The sequence below is a fragment of the Alternaria postmessia genome (genome assembly GCF_024291825.1).
Source record: "Alternaria postmessia strain BMP 2775 chromosome Unknown scaffold_74, whole genome shotgun sequence".
NCBI lineage: Eukaryota > Fungi > Ascomycota > Dothideomycetes > Pleosporales > Pleosporaceae > Alternaria > Alternaria postmessia.
The window spans coordinates 88108-105913 of NW_026260147.1; the positions used below are offsets into that span (position 1 = coordinate 88108).

Sequence of the window (17806 nt, forward strand, 5' to 3'; positions counted from 1 at the left end):
GCTACCCCAGCGACCAGCGCTAAAACAGCTCGCCGCCGACACCACAATCCCACCAGCATGGCGACCAGCGCTCATGCGAATCTCGGTCTCAGCGCACGCCGGCGCGAGATTGCACTCTCGATGTCGCCATCGATCACCGTCTCATACCCTCCACCAAGACCGCAGACGAAGATGAGCTCGCTGCTCATGAGATTGTATCTCGTGTCCCTCTTGGACACCACTGTGGCCTCCGGTTGCTTGTACGACCACGGCGGCCGCTCGCCATGCTTCTCAATGTAGGTGAAAGCCTTCTCCAGCTCCGTCTCCTTGTTGATGTTGGCATAAAGCCAGTAGGCAAGCGGAATGACGATCGGGAGGGAGATCGCCACGAACGTCCAGAAGAAAACAGCGTGGAGGAACTGCCATGCGAGATCAATCTCGTAAGCCTTGCGGCGGCGGAAGGTTTCGTGCCAGTCAGTGAAGCCCAACCCAGGCACATCTGGATCGCAGCGGTCTCGCTCGAAGAAGAGGTCCAGGAGGCGACCGAAGGTGTTTTGGTAGAAAGGGTCGTTTAGGCCCGCCAGCAGGCAAAACGACACCAGAATGTAGGTGTTGAAGGCTTTTCGGTACCTGGTCGGCAGCGCGAGGCGATGTATGAGGACATGGCCTAGGGCCCAAGAGAAAAGGGTGCCAATTGCGATGCGTAGCTCATCTGAGCTCGCGGCGAAGATGGCTATGAGCACCAGGCTCAGTAAGACGCGCAGCTTGTTCAGCGTTGACAGCATTGTTGCTGTTGCTGCGGTGATGGTGGAAGGGACAGGAGAAGGGAATTGTGCCGGTGTTGCTGGTGTTGGTGCTGTGAAGCGGTTCTTTGATGTTGAGCAGATGTTTGTGGTGTCTGCTAGAGAGTAAAAGCTGGAGGGGTATGAGCTGTTGAAGTATCATGACCTCCAGTGCGAAAATGGGATAGTAATAATAGCTGGTATTATGACAATAAGGTACGTATCGATCTTCACCCTCTGTCTACAATGAGAACTAAAAATAGAACGCAGGCACATGTCTTCTCTTCACCTCGAACGCCAACCAAAACTCGAATGATAAGAAGTTGATGCAAAACCAAGACGGGGGTTTTGCGGCTCTTTCACCTTCACCTGCACTATGTATACGCCAGGTTGGGTGTCCGCGACGTTCGCATACAGGATGCCCATTGGAGTTACTCCCAGCAGCTGTTGTCGTAGTCCCGGGTCGTTGTTCCGAACAGTATGTAGGCTCCTGGTGTGAGTGCGGCTGAAGGTGTAGTCGTACATAGTGTTATGATCGACAAATACGCACAGAGAAAATTCGTCGAGGACACGTGTGGCATGTTTAACCGATTTGGGGTGTTTCCTGCACACTCCGACCGTTGCCTGTGTCCATAAGAAACACTAGAAGGATGAAAAAGGTGTAAATGCTGTCAGTGCTGTATTGGAGTCGGAATCGACGGTTCGAGAACCAGTCCCGTGGTCAATCTGATGTCCCAATCCGCCCTTCACGATCCCCGAAAATAGTCACTGTACCTGTTCTTCGGCGTCTGACTCAAAACCGACAAACGTTTACTTGCCTCAGCAAGTGGATCATACCGCTCAACCAGCATCTTGTGCTGATTCGCCCAGTCTCTAAACTCTTTGTCTATCTCCTCGTCGACTTCTTGGGCGTCCCTATCTCCAGATGCCCTAGGACTATTACAATCCCCCACCTCACTGTCACCTCCAACAACCTCGCTTGTCCGTCTTGTAAAGGTCTGTTGCGGTTCTGCACCATCACGCCAGTGACTTGGAAGCGGGCTTCTCCTTTCGTCATCGATATCCATATCATCAATTGATCTGGTGGGCTGCGGCTCATCAACCACCGCAGCACTATCAACCCAGGCTTTCGTAGCCGCAGTGTTACGCGTCTTCCAGTTTCTGGGAAGAGTGCACGCCCAGGCTGATCGGATGCCCCCGCTCTTGTACGCTTGCAAAGCTTTGATGGTGGGTTTGCGGCGGATGGTACTGCTTACTCGCTCAAGCCAGGTTTGGCTTGTAGCGTCATCGACCTCTGAGGTTGATGTCGGTCGCTGGCCGGCGCCCGATGCTGAATCAGAGGGTCGTAGCTGTTCTGATGACCTTGAGGTGGTAAATACGCTTTGCTGGCCGGCAGTTGGTACCAAATTAGTGGGTTGAAGTCGTGGTGATGGACTCGGTGTGGCGAATGGGTTGCGAAACACCTCTTCTCCATCGTCTATCTCCATTGATTGAAGCGATCGCTCTAGTCTCGAATTTGTCTCTCCTTCTGTTGCTGGGGTTGCATACTCTGGTTCTTCACCAGTTTGTTCGAGCAGATCGTATCTTGTCAAGCAAGTATTCACACCTCGTTGACGGCGAATCGAGAAAAACCTCGTCGAAATTGATGCCATTGTTGGTTTATTCTGTGTTTGCTCGGTATCACGTTCGAGTTGGGAATTTTTGAGTGAGGTCCGGCGGGCTGCCAGTCTTTTGCGTTTGCGCTCATCACGACGCTTACGGATCTGTTCTTGCTGTTAGTATCAAGTGTTCATGATCAGCGGTGACAAAGCATGCATCGGTGGTAAACTTGCATGACATGCTTCATGCCTTGGCTCACTAATCGCGGTGAGGACAATAGAGAGGCTGAACTTACCCAATCCATGCTGACGGTCTCCTGCGAAGCTTTTGTGCCGTTTCTACAGTCACAGGTTCAGAGTGGAGTCAGAAGGTAAAAAGTGGGAAATACTCAGGGAAATATCGGCAGCATGATGGAGGGAGGCACTTTGACTGTGCATGCGAAGTTTGGTACCGTGTGTGGGGAAGCCGTCTACCAGAGGTAGAAGTTGACCAAGGGTTCATGGAGATGTCATTACGCCCACCTCGTCAGGGTATAAGCATCTTCGAGATGTATTTGTTACATTTTTATTACCCGTGCATCCGCGCTATTCTAATTACCGTTGACATGCCAGAGGAATATGCCTTAGTCGAAACAGTCAATGCGCACTTTGCATGCACAGTGTTGAATCGAATTGTAATACATCGCTGGCTTCTTGAGCCACCCTTGTTGAGCTGATCTACAAAGACCCAGGCTTGTGACTACTTGCCAGTTCTCTGAGAAACGATCTTCAATCCTGTTTCCGCTGCTAGTAGTGCTCCTTCTTTGAGGAAACTTCCTCGGCCCACCTATATAATGTCTGCTCCGTCGTCTCACAGCCGACATCAATCCCTGCGCTAGAGGCCTGGAGCTCAAGACTGCTCAGGTGCTCTATGTATGCCTTCTCCTCTCGCATATATCCCAACCATGCCAACCCCACACCTTCTCTAGATCTTATCTCAATACGTTCAATCTCCACTGAACTGATCAGGACGGATTTTTTTATACAAGCCAGTCCACTGTTGCAATCATCCGAAATGTGTTTGCGAATCGACGCGGTGGCTGGAGAGTACAACAAGCCTTCCCCGTAGCGTTGCCTTTTATCGGTGTCTACCGCGTCGGCTACGAAAAGTTGATATATCTCACTCCATACCTTCACATCCGCTTCGCGTTGCTCGGAAGCTTTCTTTCGAGCTTCCCCAAGTGCCGAGACGGTTAGCTTATAGGCAGCCTCGCAATCGTCCCTAGCGTTCTTTATCATGGTTCTGAGAAACTCTTTTGGATCCGGTGACGGGGGCTCGGTTTTGGTGGTAGTAGTAAACTCGCCCTATAAGCCCCAGTCAGTTTACATTACAACTTCAACTAACAGTCCTCATGCAAGCCTCTGCTTCTCTGTCCGCTCACTGAATTCATCACTTTGGCTCAAGTGCTCGTCGATAAGTCTGTCGACGACAGTGTTGAACTTTTCCTTGGTATCCTTAAGCATGCTCAGTCTGACAGCGTTTCGTTGCTTTAGACCTTCGGCGATCTCGATTGGTGTCATGGTGTGCTTGCGCAGTACTCGTTGATGGTTTCGCGATGGCGTTCAAGGTGGGTGCAATGGTTGTATTGTTAAGGTCAGAGTCAGAAACTTTTAGGAGAAGGACGAGATCGACTAGCGCAGAAACCAGCAGGTCATAAGTGAAGGTGAAGGTGAACACAAACGCATGAACAAGAGCAATCTCCACACTCTGCATACGAAGAACTGACATGACTCTTTGCGTGTTATGTTCTGTTATAAGTGTCCATCAGAGCATGAAAGTTCTGGCCCTACTCCGAGTCCGAATCTGACGAGATTAGATCTCATCAACGGTTCGCGAAATGGCGCTTCGCCAGGCTCAGAAGAGAGTTGTAGAACTTGATCTGCTTGACAAGAAGCTCCTTAGAGTCCCACTGGCGCTTGTTTACCTTCTCCTCACACCTGAAGTCAAGGTTCTCAAGCGCCTGCAGTTCCTTCTTGACGCTGACAATTTCCTCGCGACACAGATCATATGTCTCTTGCCAGAGGCCCTGATTATCATGCTCCCAAAGATGACCGACGCCAACGTGAATCTTCTTGATACGTGCCTGTTCGTGGACTAGGTCATCGAGGGCTGTTTCCTTGGAGAGCTTCGTGTCCTGTCTCCCTTTGGCTGCTGCTTCGTCCGCTGAATCGCGGTGATGGACTAGTTCGGAAAGGACCAGCTCGCCGTATTTGATAAACTTTCGCATATCCGGTATTGAAGCACCGTCCTGGATTCGATCGATTATTCTATTTACCTGCCTCGTGATTAGAGTAGTTCGAGGTTGAATTTGGCTGTCCTTACTCTAAAGAGCTCCTCTTGTATACGACCGTAGTTGAAGCAGTCCTCCTCAACGACACTGACGATTGGCACTGTAGATTCCTGGCCCTTGTTTGCGTTGGCAGTGTTGCTTTGCCTCGACCGAGTGGATGAAGGACCTTGAACTTGAGTTGACGATTGAACGCCGATTACCGGTTTGCGAAAGACATACTCGTCGAAACCCGTGTCAAGGTCGATACCTGACGACTCTGCAACATTGCGGAGGCATTCAATCTGTGTGCTGAGTGTGACGGAGTCTCTTTTGAAAGTGTCCTCGGCCTTCTCAACTTGGCTGGCTAGCTTTGCCCGAATGTTCGCTTTCTCTGTTTTGATAGCCCCGAATGACTCCGCAATGAGAATACCCTCCTTGGCATCTTCGTCAACCAATGCGTTGTGAGCTGGAGTAATAACTTGATTCGTAGGCAAGCGAACGTGGATTTCCTTCCTTTTGTCCAAGATGAGGTCTTGCGCCTTGATGCGCTCGTGCCACTCGTTCATCAAATCAATCTCGGCGTGGAAAGATCGGTTTGCATTTTGGATATCCTGTTTCAACTTGGCACTGTCGATTTCCATAGCTTGCTTGCAACGATCAATGCCGTCTTTGATTGTCTTTGTGAGCTGTACTTTGTCTTCTAGCGCAATCATTCCGATAGACTCCGCGATTTCCTAGCGTTCGTATATTAGTCTCCACTCTTGACAGTTCCAGCCTAACGTACAGCATCTGCCTGTGCTTCAGATTCGCTCGATACATCATTTTGATCGTGATGTTGTTGTTGTTGGAGGTCGTTCGTAGCTCGGTCATGATCAAGATGTTCATTTTCGAATTCAGCGTTCTGCATCTTGCTCCATTCTTCCCAGTCTTCTTCGGATGATTCCCTATCCCGGTCACTATCGTAGGGCTCGAAGCCCAAATAATAGCCCTGCTCGGGGTAAAGCGCATACTGGAAAAGAGCCCACTCCTCGACGCTGTCGAATGGCCAGCCAGCGGGAGTCCCGTCAATAGACATCGTGGGTTCTTTTCGCGAAGATGTACAATGCCGTGTTGTTGTTGTCGTCCGTAAAACAACTTCAAAGGAGTGTGATGTCAGACAAAGGTTTGGGTCAGGTAGCAGCAACCGTTATCGTCAGATACGAATTCACCGATGAAGGTGAAGATGGAAGCCAGCTGCCTCATCGTTGCCGATCTACCCGACGCGGAGCCGGCGATCTTCTCCCTGTACCCTTTCCAGCAATTGTGAGGCGACACGGCATGTGTTGCTCATCTCGAATGAAGTACCATGCTATGTGCCAATTTGTTCTCATTCGAGCGAGCACGTCCTGTAAAGAAAGGAAGAAACTGACTGAGAGGACAAAGATGAAATGAATGTATAAAGAAGCGTTGTTTACAAACCTCCAGTTATGGAATGAGTGAGGTCCACGTGTTGGTCGATACAAAATATTGGTAAGATGCTGATAATCTAAGCCTCAGAAACAGCATGTGATAGTGAGACTAAACAAAAGAGATATGTCTCTACCTCTTCTGAAATCACTATAGTCCGCAAGTGTCAGCCCTTTTCTCGTGCACTCACCCTGGTTATCAATATTGAATCGTTAGATGGAGTTGCAATAGAATACTTGTACATGCAATCGAAAATGCCGTCTACCTCAGCCGAAAAAGTAGGTTCAATCGTCTGATCATACAAATCCAGTTCAGTTACCAAACCCAAATCCTCGTGTCTAGCCCTACGCCTTGCATACGCAATGTACCGATCAAGCACAAAACGCTCAAAGCCACTACGCCATTCTCTTATATTCCTTCCTCAACCTTATACCCTGAGGAGCTTAGCAGCGTAGTCTACGATCAAGCTCTCGGTGGGGAAGCTCATCTCCTCAAGCTTCTGGGCGTATGGTGTGGGGACCTCAGCACCAGTGACACGGGCGGGGGGTGCCTCCAAGTAGTCGAAAGCGTACTCGCAGGTGAGCGCCATAATCTCAGATGCGACACCGAACGAGGGGAAACCAGACTCTACGCAGAGCATGTGGCCGGTCTTCTTGACGGACTTGACGATAGCCTCAACGTCGAGGGGCTTGATGGAGCGGAGGTTGATGACCTCAGCCTCAACGCCGTACTTGGACTTGAGTTGTTCGGCGGCGACGAGGGATTGGCCGACGCAGCGGGAGAGGGTGACGATGGTGAGGTCCTTGCCGGGGCGCTCGATCTTGGCCTTTCCGAACTGAGAGGTTTTGTCAGTATCTGAACGTGGTGGGGAGGGGGGCGGGGTAGCTTACAGGAATGACGAAGTCGTCCTTCTGGGCCTCCTCGCTCATGGGGAAGGAAAGACCGTACAGAAGTCTGCCATTGTCAGTAACAGAGCCTTCCATCTCATGTCCATTGTAACCTACTCGTTCTCGAGAACAACGACCGGGTTGGGGTCACGGATGGCTGCCTTCAACAGACCCTTGGCGTCCTCGGCGCTGTATGGGGAGACGACCTTCAGTCCGGGAATGCTTCCGTACCACGCAGTGTAATCCTGGGAGTGCTGGGCACCGACACCAGAGGCGAAACCGTTGGGACCACGGAAGGTGATGTTGCAAGGCTGGATACCACCGGACATGTAGTGTGTCTTTGCGGCAGAGTTGATGATCTGGTCAATGGCCTGCATGGCGAAGTTGAAGGTCATGAACTCGCACTGTTGTCGCCGTCAGATTTGCTTTTTCAGGGAATGGAGGCGGCTCAGAAACTCACAATGGGGTGGAGACCAGCGAGCGCAGCACCGACGGTCAGACCGGCGAAACCAGACTCTGTGATGGGAGAGTCGATAACCCTCTTCTCGCCGAAGCGGTCGAGCAGGCCCTTTGTGACCTTGTAACTGTTGTGGCTCAGTCAGCACCGCCCTTGATTCGATATTTATTGTGCATGCCCTGCGATATGCTCCTTCCCCAATTGTATCCTCCTCTTTCTTATCGCAGACATGTCACATCCGTCTTGTTTGTAGTGGTGGTGGTGGGCACGTACGCTCCGTTGTATTGCGCGACTTCCTCTCCGAGAACGAAGACCTTCTCGTTTCGCTCCATCTCCTCGGCCATAGCCTCGTTGAGCGCCTCTCGCACAGTCATCTCCTTCTGGCCCGACGCATATCCTCTCCTTGCAATTGACGGTGTGATGGCTGCGGCGCGGAAAGCTGGTCGGAAGGCGGGCGCTGGCCGCGAAGCCGAGACGAGGCGGGAGGCCGGTCGGAGGAGCCTTGAAGCAGCCATTGTGGGTGATGTGTGAGGGTGGAGGTGTGGTGAGGTTTTGCCGTGGGCGAGTGATGGCCGCTGAGCTCTGCTGTACAATTTCTTCGGACTTCGGGGATGCGAAGTTAGTCGTTGGGGCCCTGAACGCGCTAACAATCCAGCTCTGGTGCACGGCCCCCACTATAGCGAGAACACCCGACCTGCATCTTGGATTCCGTCTCAACACTTGGGACGCTTGTAGATTACTCTCCTTCTTCACTATCATCTTGCTTTGGTTGCGAGACTCTTTTTGATCAGAGTACGGATAGAGTCAATCACTTGGACCATGATTCAATCATGTTGCTTAGATGAGCAGATTACTTCTTCTATTCTCTATGATCACCACGTTTCGCGTTACCATGACCGTCCCTAGACCGTGCCCTACTTCCAATTATTATAGTGTATATGCGCGTCTCCCAAGCGCGTCGTGCAAATGCTAGGAGAAGATGCTCCTATATCGAAGGAAAAGCCTGCAGACCAACAGGGTCCTAGATGCGAAGAGAAGTCTAATGCAAAGGGAAGCAAGAATCGAAGGCTTATGCGTCGGCGGGTTTCCTTCCAACCATGAGGTACATGGGTGTGAAAAGCTTCTCCCGGCCACCAGCGACGAGGCAGTCAGCTGCAAGAGCAAGACTGTCGGCAGTCTTTTGGGTGCCCCTGGGAGCGAGTCCGATCATCTCCAGACCACCAACGAACTTGTGAATGATTCCACGTCCGACCTTGGTCATACGGAGAATGGTGGGAATGTCGCCAAGGGTGCTGATGTACTTCAGCTGGCCAGAAAGAGGCCAGTACCAGGGGTAGGGGTCGTCCCTGTCCGCCAAATCCTCGTTGTGCTCCATTACGAAGCCGGCAGCCTTCATGGCATCAAGCGCAACCTCGATCTTCTCCATGTTTGAGATACCGTCACCAATCTCGATACCAAGACGGATCTCGCGGTGGTGGGGGTTGTCGTTGTCGTACTTGTCAGTCATGAGCCACTCGTAGACACCAAAGACACCGCCAGGCTTGAGAACGCGGAAGATCTCGCTGTAGATGCCCTCGAGCGATGGCGCGTGGACAGTCGCCTCGATGGCGTAGACGGCATCGAAAGAGTTGTCAGGGAAAGACATTTGCTACACAAGTCAGTGAGGGGCACAGAGGGGGTCGGGTTGGGTCAATCTTACCATGAAGTCACCCTTGGTGAACTTGAGCTTGTCTGAAAGACCCTCCTTCTCGGCGTAGGCAGTGGCACGCTCGATCTGGTAGTCGTTGTTGTTCAATCCGACGACGTTGACACCGGCGAACTTGACAATCTCACGGGCAGGGCCACCAACACCGCAGCCAACATCCAATACGCGCATGTTGTCCTGGAGGTTCATCTTGTGGGCAAGGTAGTGCTCGTGGCGAGCAATGGCCTTGTAGAAAGACTCGCCATAGGCGTAGCGGGCGAAGTGGAAAGACTGTCCCCAGCCGTACTCGTACAGGTCGGTTGCGAGGTTGTAGTAGTGCCTTGTGAGGGTGGCGTATTCGTCTCGTCGTTCCTGAGTTTGTTAGTATCTATGGTGTACGCTGTTGAAATGCCACATATACACACCTTACGTGTCTCCTCGGTCTCGTCGCCAGCGGCTTTGTTGTCCCAATGCTTGAAGTACTCGTCTACAGCGGCTTGTTGGGCAGCCTTATCCTTTTGCAACATGGCAGTCATACCGCCGCGAGCCTTTGCAGACTTGCCGTGCATGGCCTTGTTGAACTCGGCATCGCGAGTATGGTCTTCCTTTTCGAGCGCAATGGGAGACATGGTTGGTATTAAGAGTGATAAAAGGTTATGCGGGGGAGAAGTGAATGAAACGGATATCAGAATAAACAATTGGAGCGAGAGGACCCTTAAATGTTTATAAAGACAACCCTGGAGAGGAAAGAGCGGTATGGGTAGGAGATTGGGACTTGAATTTCTTAGGGGGTAACTGGCCTCGTCCAATCACGACTAACTCTGTACGCGGCCCTGGTCAACGGAGCTAGCGGTCGGTGGTTGCCACCCGAGCGCGTGAAAGCCAAGACCGTAAGTGCCGTATACTGCAGTGCCTAGATTTCTACTGTCACTCACCTTGAAGCCACTACTTGCCGTCGCAACAACCACTGCGCCCCACTATCACGTACTCCACGACCCAGGATACGTCCGCCGTTGTCGCGAAATTACGTTGCGCCTTCCTTTCACGACTTTACAGCCTACGCATTACACTCACCATGCCACCGCAAATCAAAACCGACCTGAACCGTACGTCATACTCTTCTTTCTAACCGCAAGTAATTCTGTACTGACTTATGTAGGATCCGGTTGGGAGACGACCGACTTCCCGTCCGTTTGCGAGAAATGCCTGCCGGATAGTCAATACGTGCAGATGCTGAAGGAGGACTATGGCGCAGAATGCAAGATCTGCACGCGACCCTTCACCATCTTCCGCTGGAAAGCCGACCGCACCGCGCGACAAAAGCGAACCAACATTTGCCTCACATGCGCCCGTTTGAAGAACTGCTGTCAACACTGCATGCTCGATCTGTCGTTCGGTCTGCCCATCGTAGTCCGCGATGCTGCGCTGAAGATGGTAGCGCCCGGCCCACAGAGCGACATCAACCGCCAGTACTATGCGCAGGAGCACGAGAGAGAGATAGAGGAGGGACGGGGAGCGATGGAGGCGTATGAGAAGACAGACGAGAAGGCGCGCGACTTGCTCAAGCGTCTGGCGCAGAGTGAACCCTACTACAAGAAGCAGCGACGGATAGAGGCTGAAGAGGGCGAGAGCAGCCAGAAGGCGTTACCAGCGCCGGGCGGTGGCGGCGCAGGAGGCGAGAGCAGTCACGTTCCTGGTCCGATCAGAACACGAGATTCGCGAGGTACACCTGCACGAGGAGGCATGAGGCCTGGAAGAGGAGGTCGCATGGGCGGTGCATCCGCTGAGCCAAACCCACAAGACTGGCTGCCACCTTCGGACCCCAACGTCGCATCGCTTTTCGTCACGGGTGTGGAAGACGATCTTCCTGAACACGAGCTCCGCAAGCACTTTTCACAGTACGGTCAACTTCGGTCGCTAGTATGCTCGCACCGAGCGCATTGCGCATACGTCAACTACGTAAAACGAGAGGACGCCGAGACAGCAGCAGGGACACTAAAGGGCAAGGTGGTCATCAAGGGTTGCCCTATGCGCGTAACCTGGGGCAAGCCCAAGCAGTTGGACAGCTTGGATCAAAATGTCAGAATGCAATACGCAAAGGAAGGACGACAGGCGGCAGGCTCATCGCGACAGGCAGCTGCTTCCCAAGCTGCTGTCGAGGCGGCACCACAAAACAGTCTGGATAGCATGGTTGTGGCACCTCCGCCAGGAGAGGACGACGATGTGCAATACGCCAGTTTGGCCGGCAATTAGGCTTGTATCCCCTGCATTGGGTCGGCGTTTTGGAATGTACGGGTATCATGATTTATTTTTTGTGGATAAAAGCCTAGGAGGAACAGCATTTGGTTCCTCCCAATGTAGTCTTTCCCTTTCCCTTCTTGATATCCTCGTTGTCGCCTCTTTCGGTGTGCTCGTGTATCCGTAGCTCTGGCAACTTTCAGCATTCGATTCAAATACCATAATTGAGCGAACGTACTGTAACTGTCCTGTTCGGCCGCTGCTTGTCCTTGAACAACGTTCTCTCGTAGGAACTTGGCTACTTCTTCGGCATGTACTAATGACGCTTGCAATTCCTCGCTTCCAACTCGCAGGTCACGGTTGGACTCGAACTTCTTGCGGGCTTCGGCGCGGGCGGCGAAGAGGGTGTTCATGTCGCCTGTGCTGTGTGAGCTGCGGAAGTAATCCGAATAGTGCAGTGCATACCCTCGAAGGCGATGCGCGCAGATCGCAGCAGGTTCCGGTAAGCTACTAGCGCCATTATGTGTAAGGTCGGGGTGTGGGTAGGAAACCAAAAGCGTATCGAAAGATGCAGTTCCGTTCGGAAGTTCCGCGAGGAAAGTTGCTTACACGTGACATCGTTCGTGCTAGGAAGATCCCTGGCGACGATCCGACACCCGCTGACGTCGCGAAGGCTGAAAGTGGTCCACACACGAGCACGCTTCGCTGGCCTCAACGGTAGAATTCTAGCTCCCACACCGGGCTGCGATCTACCAGAGCCAACATGGTGTCCTTCTGGCCTTGGAAGGTAAGACGGTTCCAACTACGCGCTAGTTCAATTGCTGACTGTGACAGGGTAGCGAAGACGCCGCCTCTTTCGAGAGGACGCTCAACACTCTCACCGGCAAGATCAACAGAGCCGCCGCGCGCAATGACAAACAGAAACAGCTCGCGCGACGCGCACGCGTCATGTGGACGCTGTATGCCGGTTTCGCCTACATTCTGGCTGCGATGATTCTCACCTTCGTGACGGGATGGCAGAACTGGGGCCCTATCGAGGGCAGTGTTGTCGCAGGAGGGCCAGTACTGTATGTCTACACTTTGCTTTTTTTGGGTCATAAATCTGACTGTCCAGACTCTACGGCATCCGTTACGCGCTCATGAGCTACTTCGACTACCGCATTCGCAACACCGAGATCTACCTCAAGAAGCTGAACAAGGAACGCGACGCTACCATCGAGCGCCTGAAGGAAGCAACCAAGTACAACTCTACCCAACAATTGCTCGAGAAGTATGGAGCATCGCCCAAGAAACCTGAGCAGCCCCAGCAGGGCAACTCTCCCGGTCGCAAGAAGCCTCAAGGCCCTCAAATGTCAGTGCCGCCTCCAGGACCCCGCACTGGCATGGCACCTCCCCCAACGGCCAACATCCAGCGACCTCAGTCCCAGCACCGCCCGATTACCCCACAAGAGATTCCATCGAACGTCTCGTCACCCCAGGGCCCGCCTCCGACGCAGCATCTACCCCCACCAGAGGCTCCCGGAGCTGAATTCGCGCCCAATGCTTTCAGTGCTGGTCCCGACCTGACCAAGCAGTACACACAAGACTCGCCCGCCGCCTTCACACAAACCCACTGGTACGACCGCATCCTCGACGCTCTCCTCGGCGAAGACGAAACACAGGCTAAGAACCGCTTCGTCTTGATCTGCTCAGAGTGCCGACTTGTTAACGGACAAGCACCGCCCGGCGCCCGCACCCTCGAAGACGTCGGCCGATGGCGATGCGGTGGATGTAGTGCGTGGAACGGAAAGGAGAAGCCCCGCGAAGACGACGTTACGCGTCTTGTGCAAGGCTGGGAGGCTGAGCGCAAGGCTAAAGATGCGCATCGCAGGCGGAGTGTAGACAGGGGAATTGATTCCGATAACAGGGAGACTGAAGAGGACGATGGTGGCATGATTGGCGGTAAGGATGTGAGTTCAGGGGTGGATGTTGCTGCGGATAGTGGTGAGGATACGCCGCCGCCGAGTCGGAACACGAGAAGCAAATCAAGAGGGAAGGCGAAGAAGTAGATGCTGATATGGCTGGGATGCTTCGATTCGTGCTTGGATGACATGACTATGGGCGGGATGAAGGCGGTCATGTGTACCAAAATATTGTTATGGCTTACAGTATGATAGGCTGAATATCTCAAAATTTTGAAAGACCTTAGAGTATCTTAAGTCGTTTCGACCACTTCCCGTGACTTGCGCCTGGGCCCTGCTGGTGAAGTATAAATTCTTCACTCCTACGTCTCTCTTCCAGTCTTCTATCATTCATTCTTCATCCTATTTTCTCCAAAAGAACTAAACACTCGCGGCATGGCGTTCGCCTCCTCCTTCGGCTGATTCTCCGTACCTCCGTACCAAAAAAGGAACCGTAGTTGACTATGTGCGGTCAATTGTTCTGCCCTTCAAAGACGAACCAACACACTATATGACTGCAGTCTGCTGGCTGTCCAAAGAACAGCAAAGTTACTATATGTCGGTGGTGGAAGTCAAAATTTGACCAGACCCAATATTATGGGAACTATCTGGGGAGTCTTTGTCCGAAAATCGTTAGCTGTCTACGACATGTCGTCGAAAAACTGCTGTCCGATTCACATGTTTTGCAAAGCAGTCGAAAAAACTTTCTCAGAGGAACGATCAGAGCTCTTTTTCTCGAATTTGATCGCCGTCACAGTATGGTGGGAAATGAGCAAGATGCCCAAACCACGGGCCAAGCTTGAGGGTATAAAAGCTTCAATCTGTCTGCTGGGGTCTTCTATTCTGCACTCTCCAGCTTTCTTTATTCTCTCAAAGTCTCATACTACCAAGCCATGTGCGCTGCTCCTCCCTGCGCTCTTTGCCGAGTATCTGGAAGCATGTCAAAAAATATTGGTGCCTGCTCATTGCACTTCCAAGCAAAATTACTGGGAATACGAGTTCATGAGTTCTCCCCTCTTTGCCTTTTCAAACTTCCAAAACGACGGTGATGGCGATGCATGAGAGCGCTCGACTTCCAAAAGCTTACAGTAAGGAACGATATGTGCCTCAGTATACTTCCAGCAAAACCAATCGCAGGCCTGGCTTGGAAACACATCATCATACATCCTATGAATCTACGCTTGGCATGTGGTTGCTGTATAAAGCCTTCCGTCTTCGTCGGCTGTTTTTTTTCCTCATTGTTCTCCATTCGACTCATTATTCTCTCTCTTCCAAAAAAAAAAAAATTGATCGGAACGCCACATGCTGGCCTTCTCTCGCTGTCTCCAAGTACACCACTGGTACCGTGTGGCTGGATACTCAGAAACACCACAGTATGATATCTTAGCAATGCTTTTGTTGAACGTAGAGAATTTTCAAAAGCAGCAAATTAAGGTTAATGTCTGTTTGGAGGCAGGAATTCGTACCAGACATCAGACTGCTGTCTCTAGTCGTGGCTTTGTCCAGCATTGCCTTTCAAAACCAGACGTTCCTGAGTTATAGGAATTGTTGACAGAAGAAGCGGATATAAAGCTCACATTCTCGCTGTACGGTTCTCCTTTCTTCATTACACTCCATTCAATCTTTACTACAAAACCAATGGAAAACATGGGCATGTGTACCTTCTCTGTCTCCGCACTAAAACCTGTGGTGGCAGACAATATGTCTGAGCTCCTCTTTTTCTAAACACTTACGGCCGCAGCATACGGATTCTGTGTCCTAGGGGCACTCCAAAGTGAATGCCTGGCATTAATCAACCATGTGCGGATCGTTAGACACCAAAAACCACAAGCGACGTCACTTTGAGTCCGAGAATCTTTCTCTTGGTCCCTTCAACTTGGCAGGCTGGTGCGGCGAGAGATCTTGACTCTCTCAGTCGCGATAGGTGTATATAAACCTTTCCTGGGTCGCCTCTTCTTACTTCCTCACAACCACAAATTTTCTGTTTCGCACCAAAATACGCCGAGCAAGAAGGTATGGCTCTGCCTGTGTGCCTCTTACGTCCCATCTCCAAACAATCGCTTCGTCTCACGCATGAGCTGGCCTCTGCGTCTGCTCTCTCAAACTACCAAAAGCACGCGCACAAAGCCTAGATGAACAGGACCCTCTCTCTAAGCGACTCAGAAAGGGACATGACATCGAATTGGTTGTTGTGTAGCATCTGAAAGAAGTGCAAGTGATCATTTCCTAGAGGAAACCAAAGGTAACTGTTGTCTTTCGCAGATACCGGCGGGTCATTTAGCCTCGCACCAGTACAGATATATCCCCCACTATGTGCCTGACCTGGGTTTTATCCGCAACAATACATATTTGTTCTACCAAAATGCAGTCAAATTTACTCATGTCGGCTGCTTCTTTCCCGCTTTCGACGTGTCTAAAATCTGAAACCGGCTGATCGATATATCCAGTATCCGCTCACGCAAAAGGCCTAGCATTCTATCTACACCAAGTTTGTGAGTTATGACCCCCTTCAGGTACCGCTGATGTACCTGAGAGATAAGGGGAAACCTGTGGACGAGTTTGAAAGATACCATGGTTGCAAATTTGGTGCCTTTTGGCAGTCACATCCACAAAAATCAAGGCAAGGCTTTTTCGGCGGACCCAAATCGATATTCGGCTGACCCCAAAAAGATCAGATGAGATGAAAGGAAATTAGACAAGATGGAAGGTCCCAGAGGCAGTTGGAATAACCTAAGTTATCGACACCTTTGAATATTATTACACGATTAGGCAAATTCCTAGTGAAAGATTGCTTCTATCTAATCTTTCTTAGTAAAAGATAGTTTCCATCCGATCTTTCTTAGTAAAGGATAGCTTCCATCTGATCTTTTTTTTAGGGGAGGTGAAGATTCCTGCAGGCTCGCTCTGGGTGGCGGTTCGCTTTCATCTCATAATCTAGGGGTGATATTTTTGGGTACCTAGTTGCTTCCATCTGATCTTGGATCTCTGATCTCTATGTGGCCGATTGCTTTCATCTGATCTTTTGGGGTCAGCCGAATATCGATTTGGGTCCGCCGAAAAAGCCTTGCCAAAATCAATGAGCGCGAGTTCTTTGAGAAAATGAGAGCACTTCCGGCTCACATCTATCTGTCGTGTTGTATTACCCAGGTAATGTGTGTGACTCCATACCGCATCTCCCTCAAACTGAGTGGATTCACTCATGCCACAGACCAAAGAGACGCTCTACTTCGAGCGCCAGTCGGTCATAGCGCTGAGCAAGTATAAAGGACTGAGTTCTTGTGCTCTTCCTCACCCATACCTACAGTTCAATTTCTCGTTCTCAAAACTCGACCTCCCGATTCCATGTCTGTCTTTGCCGAGAAAGAACAATAAAAATGGTTTGCCACGACAAACGTCTGTTCCTTTAGCTCTTCTTCACCACCTTCTTCCAACTACAAAAGAACCTTTACACTCACCACGCTTCCTGAATTCCTAGAAGGCGGCTGCGTAGAATCCTGCGCTCATCTCTCATCTTCGACATCACGGAAAGAAACCTCAACGTACTCTTGTTCTTTGGAGTATGCGTACTACAACAAAAATGCAGTAGCATACAAGGAATGTCCTCTCTGCTCGGTTCGCGGCCTTCTCACCAACATAGAATACTTTCAGCCCATACTGCATGACTTTGAAACAAGAGCCGTTGTGTATGATGGAGTATCTTGCGGGAAGCTCGAAAAATACCGCTTTACCATTCAAATTGCGTTCAGCCTTCGTAATGATCGTGTTCCTCCCCTGTATACCTCAAACGAGAATGAAAGATCATGATGAAAGGACGCAGAGGTTGTGTTGATGATCCCAATCGAGATGTCAGGCTTTTTTGTCGTTGCCAGAGTCATCAGAGACCTGATTTCAAACCTCTAAGTATCATGCTTGTCTCCAAAGGACGTCCTCCTGGGCGACCATGGAACAGTCAAGTACTAATAGAAGCTAAGACAGCCCCACAGGGAAGACATAAAGTATGATGAAGGTCGAGAGCTTTTCTTTCTACTCAAAACCTACTTCTTCCAATCAGAACTGCAACACAACATTATATGTCGTTCGGCTGGCCCAAAAATTAGCCAAGAACAAGCCAATGTTTCCTCCTCGCTCTACTCAAAATATGAACAATAGAAAAACATGTCCTCCGAAAACATGGAGGGATTGATGGCCATGTCTTTCATCCGCTCTCCTCTCCTCTTGTCCACCGAAGAGAGCTATTTTCATCAAAAAGATTATTATGCTCTGATTATGGCTGATCTTTGGAAATGGTGTCTACCCAACCGGAAAACCACAAAATAATTCGGCAAGACCTCAAAAACATATCGGCATAATGTTATGAGCAGAGCAGAGCAGATGTGATGATTACAGAAGAGTAGATATCATGCAAGCATGCAATGACTGAATGCATCAAACTACAACTAGGTCCGCCGCAGGAGAGGGTAGTGCTTACGCTGTTTGGTACTGCTTA

The 17806-nt window shown here is 50.9% G+C and overlaps 9 protein-coding genes across 9 annotated transcripts; 2 read left to right on the forward strand and 7 right to left on the reverse strand.

Annotated features, from left to right (window-relative positions):
• Positions 1–71: 71 nt before the first annotated feature.
• Positions 72–764, reverse strand: J4E82_008762 (uncharacterized protein; the record flags this gene model as incomplete). The annotated part of the gene is made up of 1 exon (XM_051734993.1): positions 72–764. One exon carries the CDS (start codon positions 762–764, stop codon positions 72–74), a length of 693 nt encoding a protein of 230 aa, XP_051585269.1.
• A 743-nt stretch (positions 765–1507) lies between these two features.
• On the reverse strand, positions 1508–2664 carry J4E82_008763 (uncharacterized protein; the record flags this gene model as incomplete). Its single annotated transcript, XM_051734994.1, has 2 exons — positions 1508–2533; positions 2656–2664. 2 exons carry the CDS (start codon positions 2662–2664, stop codon positions 1508–1510), a joined length of 1035 nt encoding a protein of 344 aa, XP_051585270.1.
• A 481-nt stretch (positions 2665–3145) lies between these two features.
• On the reverse strand, positions 3146–3919 carry J4E82_008764 (uncharacterized protein; the record flags this gene model as incomplete). The annotated part of the gene is made up of 2 exons (XM_051734995.1): positions 3146–3703; positions 3755–3919. 2 exons carry the CDS (start codon positions 3917–3919, stop codon positions 3146–3148), a joined length of 723 nt encoding a protein of 240 aa, XP_051585271.1.
• A 302-nt stretch (positions 3920–4221) lies between these two features.
• J4E82_008765 (uncharacterized protein) lies at positions 4222–5743 on the reverse strand (the record flags this gene model as incomplete). The annotated part of the gene is made up of 3 exons (XM_051734996.1): positions 4222–4674; positions 4722–5402; positions 5453–5743. 3 exons carry the CDS (start codon positions 5741–5743, stop codon positions 4222–4224), a joined length of 1425 nt encoding a protein of 474 aa, XP_051585272.1.
• Positions 5744–6541: 798 nt separating this feature from the next.
• PDB1 (pyruvate dehydrogenase E1, beta subunit) lies at positions 6542–7973 on the reverse strand (the record flags this gene model as incomplete). The annotated part of the gene is made up of 5 exons (XM_051734997.1): positions 6542–6949; positions 7005–7068; positions 7119–7405; positions 7462–7585; positions 7732–7973. 5 exons carry the CDS (start codon positions 7971–7973, stop codon positions 6542–6544), a joined length of 1125 nt encoding a protein of 374 aa, XP_051585273.1.
• Positions 7974–8527: 554 nt separating this feature from the next.
• On the reverse strand, positions 8528–9771 carry ERG6_2 (Delta(24)-sterol C-methyltransferase; the record flags this gene model as incomplete). The annotated part of the gene is made up of 3 exons (XM_051734998.1): positions 8528–9106; positions 9158–9514; positions 9568–9771. 3 exons carry the CDS (start codon positions 9769–9771, stop codon positions 8528–8530), a joined length of 1140 nt encoding a protein of 379 aa, XP_051585274.1.
• Positions 9772–10217: 446 nt separating this feature from the next.
• On the forward strand, positions 10218–11395 carry SLT11 (Pre-mRNA-splicing factor slt11; the record flags this gene model as incomplete). The annotated part of the gene is made up of 2 exons (XM_051734999.1): positions 10218–10248; positions 10302–11395. The coding sequence occupies 2 exons, from the start codon at positions 10218–10220 to the stop codon at positions 11393–11395; spliced, it is 1125 nt and encodes a 374-aa protein (XP_051585275.1).
• A 73-nt stretch (positions 11396–11468) lies between these two features.
• Positions 11469–11900, reverse strand: MZM1 (Mitochondrial zinc maintenance protein 1, mitochondrial; the record flags this gene model as incomplete). Its single annotated transcript, XM_051735000.1, has 3 exons — positions 11469–11569; positions 11619–11798; positions 11846–11900. The coding sequence occupies 3 exons, from the start codon at positions 11898–11900 to the stop codon at positions 11469–11471; spliced, it is 336 nt and encodes a 111-aa protein (XP_051585276.1).
• A 243-nt stretch (positions 11901–12143) lies between these two features.
• J4E82_008770 (uncharacterized protein) lies at positions 12144–13428 on the forward strand (the record flags this gene model as incomplete). The annotated part of the gene is made up of 3 exons (XM_051735001.1): positions 12144–12167; positions 12215–12447; positions 12495–13428. The coding sequence occupies 3 exons, from the start codon at positions 12144–12146 to the stop codon at positions 13426–13428; spliced, it is 1191 nt and encodes a 396-aa protein (XP_051585277.1).
• Between the last annotated feature and the right edge of the window lie 4378 nt (positions 13429–17806).